General features: G+C 47.6%; 1 protein-coding gene across 4 annotated transcripts in view; it reads left to right on the top strand.

The window, feature by feature from the left end:
• Window positions 1-12,026: 12,026 nt before the first annotated feature.
• The window catches only part of CLSTN1 (calsyntenin 1), a 29,605-nt gene continuing 24,695 nt past the window's right edge, over window positions 12,027-16,936 (top strand). For all 4 annotated transcript variants that reach the window (XM_066563915.1, XM_066563917.1, XM_066563916.1 and 1 more), the window contains exon 1: window positions 12,027-12,158. In XM_066563915.1, coding sequence (XP_066420012.1) covers window positions 12,092-12,158 — 67 coding nt within the window. In that variant the 5' untranslated portion in view covers window positions 12,027-12,091. The remainder of the gene's footprint in view (window positions 12,159-16,936) is intronic.

Here is a 16,936-nt window from a genome sequence, read left to right on the forward strand (position 1 = left end):
GCTCTGCAGCTGATTTGCCCTAAGCAGGATTCCTGCTGTATGTTGTAAACAACCTGGCTGGTTTCCTTTGTAGCCTGAAGAACTTCAGTTTGGGGATTGTTTATTTTGGAAAAGAGAAAAAAAAAAATTTGAAGCCTTATAACCTGGCCTGCTCACAAGCTGCCTCGTGTATCAGCATGAAATGGTTCTATGCACAGAGCTTTATGCTGCCTTGACATTTCCAGGTTGACTCTCCTTGGTAATAAATGGTGCTCTAGAGGCCTGTGAAACTCAGGAAATTCAGCCCTTGTTTCACAACTGTAATAGTGACTCCAACCCGGATGTGGACTGATGCCTCTGTACTTCAGTTTTTCACCATCTCCAGTTCCTGCTGCTCTCTGCTGATGCAGTTACAAGTGCAGCAATCCCACAGGGGCAGGAGAGGATCCTGTCTGTGCCATGGAATGGAGTGCAGGGAGTTACTCCATCGAGGAGGGACACAGGAGCTCTGTAATCCGTGCTCAGCTCTGCCTGTGACCTCCTAATCAGAGGGCACCGTGTCAATTGCCCTGACCTGATTGGAATGGACAGCGAGCATTTGCCTTCAGCCTTTTGTGCTCTGCGTGGAGTGCCTGGAGCAGCCAGACAGCACCGTGTGTCCCCTGCTCCTGTGTGCAGCCAGGGCCTGGGCTGTGCTGCTGCCTTTCCTGCAGTGAGTGAGTGAGTGCTGCTGCCATTCCTGCACTGCTGCTGCCTTTCCTGCAGTGAGTGAGTGAGTGCTGCTGCCATTCCTGCAGTGAGTGAGTGCTGCTGCCTTTCCTGCAGTGAGTGAGTGCTGCTGCCTTTCCTGCAGTGCTGCTGCCATTCCTGCAGTGAGTGAGTGCTGCTGCCATTCCTGCAGTGAGTGAGTGCTGCTGCCTTTCCTGCAGTGAGTGAGTGCTGCTGCCTTTCCTGCAGTGCTGCTGCCTTTCCTGCAGTGAGTGAGTGCTGCTGCCTTTCCTGCAGTGCTGCTGCCTTTCCTGCAGTGAATGAGTGAGTGAGTGCTGCTGCCATTCCTGCACTGCTGCTGCCTTTCCTGCAGTGAGCGAGTGCTGCTGCCATTCCTGCAGTGCTGCTGCCATTCCTGCAGTGAGTGCTGCTGCCTTTCCTGCAGTGAGTGAGTGCTGCTGCCATTCCTGCAGTGCTGCTGCCATTCCTGCAGTGAGTGCTGCTGCCTTTCCTGCAGTGAGTGAGTGCTGCTGCCATTCCTGCAGTGCTGCTGCCATTCCTGCAGTGAGTGAGTGCTGCTGCCTTTCCTGCAGTGAGTGAGTGCTGCTGCCTTTCCTGCAGTGCTGCTGCCTTTCCTGCAGTGAATGAGTGAGTGAGTGCTGCTGCCATTCCTGCAGTGCTGCTGCCACTCCTGCAGTGCTTCTGCCATTCCTGCAGTGAGTGACTGAGTGAGTGAGTGAGTGCTGCTGCCATTCCTGCAGTGCTTCTGCCATTCCTGCAGTGAGTGACTGAGTGAGTGAGTGAGTGCTGCTGCCATTCCTGCAGTGCTGCTGCCTTTCCTGCAGTCAGTGAGTGCTGCTGCCATTCCTGCAGTGCTGCTGCCCTGCCTGCAGTCCTGCTGCCATTCCTGCAGTCAGTGAGTGCTGCTGCCTTTCCTGCAGTGCTGCTGCCATTCCTGCAGTCCTGCTGCCATTCCTGCAGCGCTGCTGCCATTCCTGCAGTGCTGCTGCCATTCCTGCAGCCCTGCTGCCATTCCTGCAGCCCTGCTGCCATTCCTGCAGCCCTGCTGCCATTCCTGCAGTGCTGCTGCCATTCCTGCAGTGCTGCTGCCATTCCTGCAGCCCTGCTGCCATTCCTGCAGCGCTGCTGCCCTGCCTGCAGTGGGTGAGTGATGCTGCCTGAGCACTGGGAGGCACGGCCCTGCCTCCTGCCAGGAGAACAGCTCACAGCATGGTCTCTCCTCTGTGGTGGATTTATCTTGGAATGGCTCGATTCTGCAGAATCTCTGGGGTGTGTGGGGAGGGAAGTAGGGGCAGGTCAGGAAGGGATGAGTTTCTGTAGGTGGAAGCACAGGAGGAGAATTCTGCCTCTCTGTTGTGTTCTCATAAGCTTCTTTGAGCCTGCAGAAAGATGATAATTAAGCTAGACAGAATCTTAAGCTTTTGCCTTGCCTTGCCAGCAGCACTTCAGGGTCTCCCTCTAAAAGGAGCTGTGCCCTGTGCTGGTTCTGTGCCTGCTTACCTGCTCTCACACCATATGGGTGTCCAGCAGTGCCTTTGTTTTAGTCTGACCTTGACCTTGAGGTCACAGGCTTCTGAGACTATATGGGACATGTGGACTTACCCTGGCTGTTGTAGCTACATCATCATTTTTACCTGATTTTTTTCTGCTCTCTAAATGTAGCAAATTCTAGATGTCAGAGGATTGGAGCAGTGCAAGGAATTAAATTAAATCTTTTCACTTTCAGTGCCATTGTCAAAAGGAGGAGGGGAGACTTGGATAGCTGAGAAGTGTTTAGATAAACTACATCCCAGTACCAATGAGGGTTTTGCAGAGACCAAAAGCAGCAGAGCTCAGAGTGTACCTGCTCTAGTAAGTAGTAGACTAGCCTGGTACCACTGCCTGTGCAAAGATTGCTGGCTCATATCCTTCTGCAGAGAAGGTCCTTGGGGGTTTAAATAGAGAATTTGTCAGGAGCAGCACCTTGACTTAAGTACTGATGAGATGGATCCCAGAGAATGAGACCTTTGGCATAGTCAGATCCTAGACCTGGTCATGCTTAAAGCTGAAAGTCAACAGAAGGAACATTAAATTCAGCTGTGTCAGGCTGCTGCAGAGCAAAGACTCAAAAATACTTTTGAAACACAAGTACTATTAAATATCACTGAGGGATCATAACATTTTGTCTGCTGGATTGGGTTGTGGCTCAGTTGAGCCTCAGTCACAATTAAATTGGTTCTGTAATTCTTACTAGCATCTCTGCAGGAGAGGCCACGCTGCTTTTGTGATGTGTTTGAGTGTGTTCTGTCACCTGGGTAGAAAGAAGAGGTCGTGTGTGTTGTTTTTTTAGTCTCCTGTCTTGACAAGTGTGCAGGGCTGGTTTCTGTCTGGACCTGAATAAGTCTTTGTGAGGGTTGTTAGCACCATTCTTTCTCAGAGCTACTAAAAAGAGAGGGGAAGCAGTAAGGGAAGAAAGAGAGAGATTAAAGGGGAAACCCCAGTAGGTTATAAATGCATTTTCCTCTGTGCTGGAGGTTAAATAATATTTTATGTGTGTGACAGATACTGTGATTAAGGAGCTGTTAGGCAGAATGAGAGCTGGGCAGCAAAGGGAGCAGAGATGCTTGAGGGAAAAGGATACTAAGATGTTCTAGTCCTGAATTCTCTTGTGCATATCTGCTGTGTGATTTGTGGCTTTGTGTGCCTTTCAGTGGAGGAAAAAAAAGGATATTCTACAGACAGTTAGGGTGTTTTTCCCTTTCGTTGCTTTAGCATTTTTTCTGCCTGAGATGTGTCACTGGTTTCTAGTGACATTGCTTTAGAAAATGGTCAGAGGCTCTAATCTCTGCTGCTGCTTCAAGGTCTAGGATTAGGACTGTAGAATGGCGTATGATAATCTTGTACATAAATCATGGCTTTAACAAATGGAAAAGGTTTATCCTGTTTACTCTGGTGCAGACAGACTCACTCCTCTGCATCTTGCTCAGTTTGAGGCTCCTCAGTCACTGCAGTGCCTCTGGAGTTTCAGCTGTCATCATATACCCCTCATTCAATTCAGTGAAACCTGGGCATCAGGCTGAGTTGTAGATCAGGTCAATAAATACCTGACCTGTGCTGGGCTGTATTTCAGTGTTCCACAGGCGCCTGTCATTCCCAGAGGCTCTTCCTCACTCCCACACCAAGCTGCCTGTGTAAGCTGGGCTTCAGACAGGATGATATGCCTGTCTCATCTCATAAGCTTTTTACTTCCACTCAATGGACAATGCCTCATTGAAGCAGCAGTAAACAGGGAGCAGTGTGTGCTGTTAGCATGCACTACAAAGCTCTGTACTTCAGGCATTTAGCACAACATGGATTTAAAGCTCCTCCCGCTTCCTTTTGCAGAAGACAGTGTGTCATCCCACTTCTCCAGCTGATCCACTGCTGACAGACAGCAGTGGGTAGAGCAGAAGGAGAAAAAGTAAAAAGTCTCAGTTCGGAGGCTCTTGGTCCAGATTGAAAATAAGAGAAAGCCTGGAACGTTAAAAGGTCCAGGTGAAGTGGAAATCCATGGCTGTTGAATGTTTGTGTGAGTAGTGGGATGGTCCTTGAGATCCTGTGGGGTCCAGCAGAAGTAGATCCCATGAAAGAGGTGGGCATATAATTTTCCAAAAGGTTAATCACTGGAAATGTTTTACCTTCCCTCACTGGGCAGAGGAAGCCATGGAGTTAACAATCCAGTGGATACATTAAAGCAGCACACGTTGGGATGGGGTAATTATTCTAAATCCCTCCGATTCATTTGCATATATTGGATTGGATGGGGAGGGACCTGCTGAGTGCCGAGGTTTGTTCTGCCTGATTTGGGAGCCTTAGCTCTGGCCAAGCAGCCCCGCGGGCTTTGCGGGCCCTTCTCGGCCATCGGGGCCGCTCTGGCGTGCGCGGCAGCGATTCCAGGGCTGCTGATCAAAACGTGATTAGCAAAGCTGCAATTAGAGAGGAGGCCAGGAGGGCAGTGGCTTATGCAGGAAGGGTCAGCACTGGTATCTGTCAGAACAGAAATAAATATGGGAGATGACAAAGGATTTAGCTGCGCTCGTGTCTGGGGAGGCTGTAACTTAAATAGCCAGGGCACTGCCAGGAAGAAGCTGGGAGAGCTGGAATTTTAGACAGAGAGGGGGGAAAAAAGAGAGGAAAGAAAGAAAACCAAAATTGGGTTTTCCTCCTGACCAGATAATTTCAAAAGGGACTTTTGAAAACTTTTTAAGAGATAGGTTATATAGGTAAAACATTGCCTCAGGGGAATTTGGGAAAATTACGCACCGTGCAGAGCCTGGAAACTGATTCACTGATACCAAGCAGCATAATGGGGTTTGTGCAGAGGAATTTCTTCCTGGGGTTGTGGCTGCAGCCTTGGGTTTCCTCATTGGTGAAATGTGGTGAAATGTGGTGAAATGGGTACCAGAGAGCAAGGAGTGAGGAGTGCCCGCTGCTGCCTGTGGGAAGGAGCGGGGACATGGGTTCTGTGGGGGACACCCCAATTTCTACGCACGCAGCTGTAAGGCAGCCAGACCTGCTGGACACCTGGGCACGGGATTGGGAGGACAGGCTGCTGAGCAACCTTCCACCAAGTTCTCTACCACTGCAGAATGATGTAACGTTTTGCTCCTTCTTCTCCTCCTTTCCGAAAAAACAGAGAAGGAAACTGCTGCAATCTTTCTTTCCATTGTGGGGCTTTTGTAGCCAATAGCAAATGAGATCAGTGGGAGGTTCAAGATCTGCTTTTAGAGAAAACCTCAGAGAAACAGTAACTTGTTTTTCAAGGAGCAATCATTTGTCCTGAAGGTAAACCCCCAAATGTTTGAGGTGTCTGTAGGTACTTAACTAAGTAAAATCTACCCGCCTTGATGTTTTGCAGCACTAAGACTGCTTGTTTTGTTTTGTTCCTTAATATTCCTTTGCAATATCTGCCAAGTGTTGATTTGTGGATGACCTGTGCAGTTGTAAATCATCTTGGTAACTTGTATTTGCTAAACGGCATTGAGTTTCACGGATGCCAGTGGGAGATCAGAGGTTTTGGTACCAGGGAGGCTTTGAACGTGTGATGGCATTGGAAGAGCTGTGTGTGGCAGTGCCAGTACAGTCCTTATGGCCCTGCTGCTTCAGGCTGATTGCCATGCTGGATACACAACTAGAGGACAGTAATTTGGTTCATTTTGGAATCTCTGAGATAGGCTGCAGCCCAACAGGAGAGCATCTGCCTTTCTTTTTGCTGAAGAACACTGCTGGAACTTCTCTGTATAAGCTCATTAGAAAACCCGTTGCTTGATTTTATTAATATGTGATGATTTGGCTCCTTTTACCTACAGAAAATTACTTTTCAGAATAAAATGCAAGAATATTGGCTACGAAAGGAGAAAATAAAGAGTGTAATTGTGTTAATTATCAGAATACCAGACATGTAATTAATATGCCACAGGAATAAAGAGCAAATGTACTAATAGCATATAATTGGATTTAAAGTACACCCTTGGTAGAAGTCTCTGCAATGGAACTGTTGTGTTTGTGCTCCTTTTCAAATTAGCAATAAGGAATAAATTAACATCCATTTTCTTGCCCGTACAAAGGCAGAATCATATTGTGGGGCCGGGTAATGAATTCAGAGAATGCCTTTACATTCCCATATGGCTCTTGGGGAGGGGAATACTCATGCACATGGCTCTTCTCCCTTGCAGGGGGAAGGCAGAGAGGAAAACCTCATTGTGTGACCAGATGTTTGCAGAATACCATGAGCCTAACAAATACAAAACATCTGTAGGCTGAGAACTGGAACACAGTCACCAGTACCTGGTGCAAATACACGAGTTGGTTTGTCCACCCACCCTTTTAGACCAGGTGTGTTACTGGACTGCGTTGCCAGACAAAGAAATGGGGTAGGGGCAAGACACTGAGGGACATCTTTGACAGAACTGGGGAAAAACGGAGTTCTTCATTCAGCAAATACTTATGTTACTAAAGCCTAAATATTATTGAGGTCCTTAACAAGTATTGCTTTTCAGGTAAAGACTTGAAGGCCAGTCTCTTCAAGGTATTTCAAGGTATTTGCAGTATATCTTGATTCGAGGTATTTCAAGCTATTGCAGCACTTGTTAAATTTCCCTCCCTTCTTTGTTCCCTTCTTTCCTAAATATGTAAATGGAAAGCCTAGAAATTCTGTCTTATTCAATTGTAATGCACCTGTCACCACAGTATCCAGACACCTGCCTTTTGCTTCACAGAGGTATTGTGAGAGTGCATTAATTAACGCTTCTTAATGCTCGGAGATCCTGGGATGGAAGGTGCTAATGAGTTGTAAAATATTATAATGATGATGCAGAATATTCAGTCTCTTTTTGTAAGGAAGGACTTGCATCTCCCCTTCATTGCTTTCATGTTTTTGGATGCATATTTTGCTACAGAAGGTGAGTCTGAGCAGGAAGAAGAATTGAACAAGGTAGAAAGATTGCTAATGCTGCTGCTTTTCTTGTGAGGGAGCTGGTTGGTCTCATGTACTTCTTTGCTTATTGAATTTTCTTTTTGTCTCTCTGATGAACCCCTACTTCAATGGCTTGTTGAGAATTCTCTGAACGTTCAGAAATGTCAGGGGAGAAGATTTTCTTCTTCAGATTGCCAAGGCCTTCATTTGCATCCCCTAAATCAATTCTCATACATGATCAAAGCAGTTCTGGAAATTTTCAAGTGTGGGGAAAACCAGTCCTGTAATTTTTTCTCCTCTAAAATATACAGTCAGGTTCCAAAGCATTAAATAATAATAATAATAAAGTCTTAATCTACTGAATCTAAAAACACTCAAGTTTTATGCCTGTGTTCAGAGTGTGTATATTGGGGACAGCAAGACTAGAAATTAACAGGTCACCTATGTGTGTTTTGTCTTCCAGCTGGCAGGGGCATTGCTCTGGCATTGTGTTGTGGAGTTTTCTTTTGAATGACCCAAAAGATGCCACTACTGCCTATTGCCTTACGAGAGTATTCTGGGGTTTCATAGACCTTGTTGTGCAGAATTAATTCTTTATCTTCATCCCAAATTATCTCTTTCTTAGCCTCATAATTGTTTGTTCTTCAGCCATGTCAGAACCAGAAAAAAACCAAAATTCAAATTCCCCAAATATTTCAGGATTGTCCTATTTCCTTTTCCAGTGGGGATGGGAGCAGCTAGAGTGGTGCTGTTACAGCTTCTCATAGGCTGCTCTCTGGTTGCCCTCATCTAATATTTAGCTTGGGTGTGCCTGCAGCTCTCTCATGAGCTTAATTACTGCATAGTCTCTGTGGCAATTGGTCCCTTCTCAGAAGTGGTTTCAGAGCAGCTGTGATAAACTGGTGGAGGAGATAAAGCTGGATTTAAACTTCCCATTAAAAGAAATCATCATCTGCAAACACACTACTATGCAGACATTAATTGCACTGAGATGAAAAACAAGCCCACACTTGGTTCCAGACTCTTTATTTAAAGATAACCATTTTCTCAGTGCAGTTCTAGACTATTTGAAGTTTGGGTCCTTTCCCTTTCATCCCCCTTTAAACAAGAGTCAAGTCTAATATTCTGCATGTATTCAGAATAGTTTATGATCCTGAGCTCCCACAGGCAGATCCAGATTTGATGTTGATGCACCCGAGCATGTCCTGCTGCTCCCTGTTTTCAGAGTGCATTGCCTGCCTTTCAGGAGCAGGCAAATGCATTCATTTTCCCCTATCACCCTATCTTTCCTGTTCTGGCTGCTCAGCTCCACTCTGACAAGCACAATAAATGTGTCCTCCCGGGTCCTTGCAAGCCAGGCATTAGTCACACTGTGCATTTCAAGGACATCAGGCCGATAGGTTTTCAGCTGAAACAGAAAACATGTTCTGCCAGGAGCCATTTGTTCCAGTTTTGTTGCTTACCAATAAAATAAAGATCAATGGTTTTTTGGAACCGGAGAAGCAGTCAGAGAGTAGGAGGGAGATAAGTGGTAAAATGAAGTTGCTGAAGTTAGTTCCCTGAATTGCTCTGAAATAATGGTATGTGGCATTTGGGATAGAGTGAGGATCTCTGTCAGTGTGGGAAATGCAGTTTTCTCTGGCTGACAGGAGGAACAGGACAGATCTTGCCTAACAGCAAACAGGACTGGTGTACAGCAGGTGCCACACTGGGTGATTGAAATCAAATTGAGTTTTGTGACACAAAATGAGAGGATGTTGTATTTGCTGCACTTCCAGAGTAAGTGCCACTAGAACATCCGTGGTGACAGGGATCAGGATTTCATGTGGCTGCCTCACCTTGTGCGCAGGGCCCTTCCTGTCTGTACCAACCTCTGAACTGCCGGTTCAAACCTCTGCCACCCAAGGGAGCAAAGCCATCGAATTGATCCTAAAATACAGCCTGAAGAATTGTTTGCTTTACTGAATCAGTGCCTTAGTCACAACTGACTCGGAGGAGTTTTGCTTAGAAAGTGAAATGCCATCAATGCCTTCTCCTTCCTTGGAAATTTCCCAGTTTCAGCATGACTGATTCAGCTGATTAATTCATCTCAGCTGGTAGTGTCATTGTGTAATAAATAAGGTTTACTCAGACATAGCATTTCTTCTCTTAAAAGTGTCTCTTCTTCCTAATTCTGCAGAATCAGAACAATTTAAACGAGTCCTGATGGTAACACCGAAGTCCCCTTCTCACTGTGCTCCATGGTGCTCTGCTTTCTCCTGTTAAAATGTATGATACAGCCCAAGTGAAATGCAGAGCTCTTTTAAAATGTGTTTTTGCCACACCTAATGATAATTTATTTTGCAAAAGATGTTTTAATAGAGAATATGTATGTGAATGCCGACTGGCCAGACATTCAGCCCTCTTCAGATACCTTTATATTGACATTAAAGCTCTGCCCATAGTTAGATTCCTCATCAAAATCCAGTATTTGGGTGAGTACTGGGTATGTGTTACACCGTGTATTCATCAATGGGCAATCATCTTTCAACTGATGAGATCTTGCCTAGCAAATCTTTGCTAATGGGGTGGTTCTTACTCAGTCTGTTAGTAAGCCCAGTTAGAGAGTCACACTGTGCTGGACAGGCCTACTCTCCATACAAAAGAAAAACACATCTTGTAGCACCCTGTCAGCTGAAGCTGCGTTGGCAGAATGTAAAGACTCAGCTCTCTGGCAACAGATGGGCTCCAGGCTTCTTCTGACATGATCTGCCATCCAGCATATGTTAGCCAGGCTGAGAAATCAAGGAGGTTTAGACGGAGGCTTTAGCTTTATTTAAAAAAAGAAAGATGTCTTAGCTCTTGATAGAGCAGCTGCCCTACAGTCCATGGAATAAATGTGGAGTCACTTGGCTAAGGGAGAGCTCCAGAGCACAGGATGGAACTGGGGATGTTCACTGTCTTGGGCCTCAGGGTATGACTCTTCAGGGTCCTGCTCTGCTCTGCAGACACAGTGAACAGCGAGTAGAAGTGGTTGGTTTGGAGCGTGGAAGAGGAAGAACATTTTCCTTTGGATACCCAAGTGCACTGGCTCGGACAGACCAGATTCCATCACCCCGTGAGACCCGAGTGGCTGCTCCAGGGCAGTGAATACCTCGGTTCCTCACCTTTGGTTCCTCCTCCATCTCCAGTGTGGGGTGACCAGGTGGTGAGCCCTGGGCTTGCCTCAGGAGGGAGGAGGAGGCTTTTCCAGCACAGGTCAATCTTGGTATTTAAATTGCACAGAAAATAAGGAAATACCACATCTCTAGGATCCTGAACATTCTGGACTTTATTTTTATTTCACTGTGGGAGTTAAATGGCTAATAGGTACAAAGCATGAGTAGTCAGATCTAATTATAAAATAAGTTGGTTGCATTTTAATTGTCAAAACTCAGATCATGGTATTGATTATTTTTTCCTTTGTTGAAATATTTTCTCATTGAAATTTTGGATAGTAGAGCAAAGAACTTTTCTATTATAGGACAAGTTCTGTGCAACTAACTTAATGAATATTCTTGATTTAGATACCACTTGAAATTTTTCTAAACAGAAGTAATCTTTTGGCTTGATAGAAGTCACTGCACTAAAAGGGTTTGTTACTCTGCAGGGCAGACTCAGTGAAGCACCAAGGTGTGTTTGTGTTTGGGCACATTCCTGCAGGATTGCACTTCTAGAGCTGGCAAAACAGCAAGATGGGGGTGCTGGGTTAAGGGTTGGATTTGATGGTATTAAAGGTCTTTTCCAACCTAAATGATGCTGTGATTGTTTGTACCCAATGCTGTAGCACCAGGTGTTGGCAGTTTGTTCCATCGCAGCTGCTGACTGGGTTTGTGCGTCCCATTCCCAGTGTGGCCCTGTACCTGCCTGCCTCTAGCATCAGCTTTGGGTTGGGTAAAACCCAGCGGCTTCCTCTTTTTTTCTGAAAAGATGTGTGAATGTTAGGGCAAAAGCATTCAAATAGCTTTATATGGGGTTAACTATTTCTTAAATAGCTTCATACGGAGTTTAACGCTTTCTAACGACTTGGGGTCTTAATCAGCATTTATTAAATAAGCTGTGTGAGGCTTTGGAAGGGCATCAATCTAAATCAGCTGTGTGAGGCTTTGGGGGCACCAGGTTCCCTCAGCTGTGTGAGGCTTTGGGGGCACCAGGTTTCCTCAGCTGTGTGAGGCTTTGGGGGCACCAGGTTCCCTCAGCTGTGTGAGGCTCTGGAGGGGCACCAGGTTCCCTCAGCTGTGTGAGGCTTTGGGGGCACCAGGTTCCCTCAGCTGTGTGACGCGCCGGGGAAGCCCCTCTGCTCCCTGCCCGCAGCCCGGTTCAGCCCGCGCGAAGAAGCCAAACGCAGCACAGAGCTCCCGAAGCAGCGGCGGCGGAGGCGCTCCGGGCCCGGCGGGCGGGAGGTGCCCGTGAGGGAGCACCAGGGCCGCGCTCGTGAGGAAGCGGCGATGCCCATGAGGGAGCACCATAGCGGGAGTGCCATAGCGGGGGTCCCGGTGAGGGAGCGGCGATGCCCGTGAGGGAGCACCATAGCGGGGGTCCCGGTGAGGGAGCGGCGATGCCCGTGAGGGAGCGCCATGGCGGCGGTGCCGCAGGGCCCTCAGCGCCGGGGGCGGGGCGCGCCGCAGCCTGTGGGGGTCCGCAATGGGTTCTCCCGGCGCCCCCCGCCCCGCGCCGTTGGTTCGCTCCCTCCCCCGCCTGGTGCCCGGCGCGGGCCCGGCCGCCATTTTAGGAGCCGCCGGCGGGGTGGGCGGGGGAGGGAGGGGAGGGACGGTGAGCGGAGCGGGGCCGCGCAGCGCTTCTCCTCCCTCCTCCTCTTCTTCCTCCTCCTCCGCGGGGCCGAGCCGAGCCCTCCACCCGCCGCACAGCGGAGCCCGGACCAGCGGGGGCGCCAGCCGGGGCTGCGCGCTGCCGTCCCCGCTCCGCGCTGCCATGCCGGCCCCCGCCGCCCGCCTGCTGCTCGCCGCGCTGCTCTGCGGAGCGGCCGCGGCCGCTCGAGGTAACACGGCTGGGGCGGGCGGGGGAGGCTGCTCGGCGCCTTGGCGACGGCGAGGGCGACGGTCCGGGTCCCCGGGCGAGCTGCGCCGCGGGCGGGCGAGGGGACGGTGTCCTTGGCGCCCTGCGCAGGGGAGGGAGCGCGGAGGCGGGCGGCCATCGGGGGTAGGGGAAGGGGAAGGGGGGAGGATGGAGCTGGGGCCGGGATGACTCCGCCGCGGCCATTGCACCTGCAGAGGGGATGAGGGGATGGCGGCTCGTCCTCCCGGCTCACCTGCGCCCAGCGGCCCCGAGCCCTCCCAGCCGCGGAGGGCAGAGCCCGGCCCGGCCCGGCCCGGCCCGGCCCGGCGGGGGATGCGCGGCGGCGGCGCTCGCTGTGTCCGCCCGCCAGTTACATAACGGGGCCCGGGGCGGCCGGGGGGCGGCACTTGTTGCCGGGAGGGTCCAGCGGCAGACCCGGCCGGAGCGGGGCCGGGCAGAGCCGGGGCGGCAGCGGGGATAAAACCCCTGGGCAGCCGGGCCTGGCCGGGCTGGCGGGGGAAAGCTCCGTGCGGGATGAGCCGGAGCAGCGCCTGGGCCAGAGCGTGCGGGCTGGCGATGTGAGCGCGGGCCTGGTGGCTATTGATTGATCCCGAGGAGCAGCAGCATCATACGCATTGCGGGGCTGCTCCCCGGCAGGCTTCAGTGAGAGGCTCGGAGACGCTTCCTCACCTGAAGGTTACCCCTGGCACCGGGAATGCTGCTTCTGCAAGATTCAGATGATCGCATGATGAGATTTAGCAGCATTGAATAGCAGCGTACGTTAGAAATGCGGCTGTAAAATGGCTTATAAATACGTTGAAGGGAAGTTCTTGATCTAAAAACCAGCTCGTTATGGACCCATCTTGATGCAGTTTCCCTATGTAGGATGAAGAAGCTGATGCTGTAGTGTGTCTGGGAAGTCTTCTGCCAGCTGTTCTGACAGTGGCCATCATTTACCTGTGTGAGATCCCTCAAGTACAATCTGTTCACCAGCGTTCTTGAAATCGTTAAATGTAATATTTGCCACACCAGTACACAAGCATAGTGTCTTTGAATTCCAGCGTTTGAAATCAGGAATAAGATTAAGATCAAAAAACCATTTTCCAAGAAAGCTGCTTGGAAACAAATGGCAAATTTAGGCAGCATTACCTAGGCCAGCACTGGTAGGCAGATTTTCTGCAGCTTGTTGGAGGCAGTACCTGTTTTCAGTCAGACCTACAGAGCTGCTGGACTGCAGGTCCTGATCTGTTTAACTTCATCACACATAACTGAGTTACAGAATGAGGGCTACTTCGGCTTAGTATGTGCAGTTGCCTTAGTCCTTGCAGCATTTTGGCTGCTGTAGGTAGGCCTGTTAATAATATTACGTGGAGATGCACTTAGTGATAAGTAAGCTCTGGAGGACACCTGGAAAGCTGCAAGGGCTGCTCGTTTTTATTTCCCTGTTGTTAGGAAAGGCATTTGTTTGGAAGCATTTATGGTAAGCTTTCCATTTTGTGCTGTATTGCCAGTTCCTTTTTGTATTTGTTTTTTTTTCCAAGTACAGTTGAACTTGCTAGTTCTGCCATTTCTGTCGTTGGAACAGGGGAGTGAAAAGTGGTTCATTTTTTGATGTTGGAAAGAAAGGGAAATAGCATTTGGGGGATGTGATCTTGCCCAAAAGGCAGGTGTGAGCTAGCTGAACTGCCATCTTTCCTGTAGTTATTTTAAGGGGTGCAGAGACTGATTTTGGGATTTAAAGGGACATTTTCCTGTCCAGCTGATGCAAAACTCTTAATCTAATCGAATTTGTTTTGTAATTGATCAAGCTGACCCAAATATTTCCAAGCTTGTTGCAGTGGAAGAGCAGTACCTAGCAGTGCATTCTGGCTGTGTTTGTGGGTGCAGCAGTTGGATGTCTCTGACAGAGCAGGATGAGGAGTGGAGTGGAGCTGCTTCCATGGGCCTGACCAGGCAGAGTGATAGACCTCTGTAGTCGTGGGGCCCTTCCAACTCACTATCATTTAGAAAGGGTATTGATGGAAGTAATACTGTCTTGAAGAAACTTTAAACTGATCTGTGATTATTTCAGGAAGTTATGTGGTACTGTGAATGTCTTAAATCCAAACCACAAACCACTTTGTTACTGCCACAGTCTTGCTGCAGATGTTTCTTTGACACAGGAGCAGCCTTTTTAATATTGGGCTGGAGATTAGGTAGGTTTCTTTCTCGAGGCAAGGAAATGTAACACTACCCTAAAGCATTATGTAGAGACAATTTGGCTATTTATGTGGCCTGGTCTTTTTTGTTCTTCAAGTACTTATGAAAGTAAGAAACCACTGAGAAGAGAGAGAATTAACCAGTACTAGACCTCTCTACAATGGATAGTGCTTGGGAAAGCATTATATACAGCCATCTGTTCATGTAAACAATTTTAATCTCTTTTTCTGTATGTGTTATTTAAAATAATGCACTGCTGTGGAAACTGCAGTGGAGGAGAGATGGTCTGGGCAAGCATGGTGTACATTGTGTTTGGAACACTCCTGTGCTGGTTGTCTTCTCCCATGTTACCAGGCTGCAGCTTGTGCTGTCTGTGCTGAGGTAGCTGGAAAATTTGTCAACAGAAACTTCTCTAGACTTAATAAATGTATCTTTGGTTTGAGGTCCTAATGTTTCTGCAGACACAAAATCACATTGCAGATAATTGCAAAGCTCTTTTTAAGGAGAAGGAAAGAAGCTGGGCTCATGGGCTTCAGTGTGTCATGGAAGTTAGAAGGGTTGGAGTTAAACCCAGGTCAGGCCACAGCTCTGCATAATGTGAACATCTCACAGCTTAGAATTCTGGTGTTCTGGGTAAAGCAGGGTTTCCTGCCTGAAGCCCAAGTATGTGATAGCTGAGTGGCTTGTGGCTCTGAAACTGTTATGCAGAGAGGAAAAAACATCTGTGGTCATTAGAGTTTTCTGAAGAAAAGCTCTTCTACCATTTTTCTGAGCCTTATCTGATTCTCTTTAGTTCCACTGGGGGAAGTCTCTCTGAAATGTGGTTTGTGGTGTTAAGGGCCACGTATCTTGTAGCATTATCATTGTTGTCAAAGACAGAAATGCTACCTCAACATAGGAGAGTTCAGTGAGGCGGAAGCCTTGGTCTTAAATAAATCTTGTTTTGCACTCTAATTTATTTGTTTTGTACTGATTGACTCCCATTGGCTTCTGTAGGGACTAAACCTCCTTAGGAGTCTTTAGAAGGGATTATTGGAAACCTCAGTGCCTTTGAAGAAGTGTCTGTCTGTCCTTTGTTTATAGTATTAGGTCTCATCTCACTTGTTTTGTATCTGATTGAAAACAAACTGCAGCTACTGCTCCCAGTGGGTTTCCCTGTTTTTAAATGGAGTCAACAAGTAGAGCCAGAAGTGCCAGCTATACTGGGGTGATGTTTGCTGTATTTCTAAATACTGTTTCCTTCCAAGGAGCAGAGTTTATAAATATGACAACAGTTAAAAGGAAAGGGGTTTCCACTCTTGCACTATAATTAGCAACATTTAAGATAACATTTATTAAATTAGTGTTTGTAGTTAAAGGCTTATGTTTTCTAGTTCAGTCTTCTGTTTAGTGTAAAACATTTTAAATTTCACTTGAAATTAAGGCTTTGTTGTCTTAATCCTATTTAAACTGTTTTGTGGTGGAATCTTTGTTTTCTCTGACAGGCTTTTATCCAAATTCAAATTTGGTCAGTATATTGTCTGTCTGAGGTCTTTGGTGCTCTGAATGTTTCTTCTGTTGCAGTTGTGGATAGTAAAAATTGCAAATAGCTTCTAATCAGTCATTTGCATGTCTCTTAGTTTCATCAGCCTTATAGCAAAACTTCCACGTATCTTTGTACAAATAAAATCAGATAGAGGCGACTGGTTCAGTGGAGAACAGGAAACTTTCTGTAAATGGTGATAAAAAGTGATTTTTCTCTGGGCAAAATCCAATTTAATAAAACCCTGTTGAATCCCTACAGCTATTGGTTTGAATGTGGTATTTGAAGAGGTAGTGTTAATTGTACAGGCTGATAGTGTGGGCAACTGATAGATTATAAATGTTATCTTGTGCTCCAGTGTATGGCTGGTTAGGAGTGCTCCTTAACTGTGGCAGAGTCCAAGACAGAGATCTGAAACTGGGATGAGTTTCACCCTCTGGGTTTTCCTTCAGCCAGGACCACAGAGGGCCATGGTGGATATCCATGCTCTCAATCCGTGTCCTGGGGCACCTCCTGGGTGTTCCAGGTGATCTCCTGGCTTCATCCCTCATGCTTTGCTGCTGCCTCAGTTCCCAGCAGTGGGAATGAATGGTAGTTTGTCTTGGAGCCTCAAACTGTGGGGAAGTTCCACCCTATCAGGGGAGTCAGGATTCGAGCACATCTTGTGTTCAGTTTTATCCCATTGTTTGGACCTGGTTGTAGGACAATGACTTTTGATAAAATTCTAGGTTTGAGAAGACCCAGTTAAATAAACAAACACAATATATCTTTTCATTACCACTGGTTTATTTCAGATTGCTTCTACCCAAAGTTAATCCTGGGTCTTTTCTCTTGGAGACTGGAGGCAGGAGCTGTGAGTGGCAGGCTGGGCAGGACAGAACACACATTGTAATCAGGCCAGGCTACGCCTGCTCTTATTCAGCTTTGCTTTCAGGGTGGAGAAGGCATATTTTATTGTGTAGCTCTTCACTCCTTGGCTGGACTGTATTTTTCTGTGGTTAGGTACTACACAGATTTGTTCTTTTAATGATACAGCTTGA

The sequence above is a fragment of the Molothrus aeneus genome, chromosome 21 (assembly GCF_037042795.1).
Source record: "Molothrus aeneus isolate 106 chromosome 21, BPBGC_Maene_1.0, whole genome shotgun sequence".
Taxonomy (NCBI): Eukaryota; Metazoa; Chordata; class Aves; order Passeriformes; family Icteridae; genus Molothrus; species Molothrus aeneus.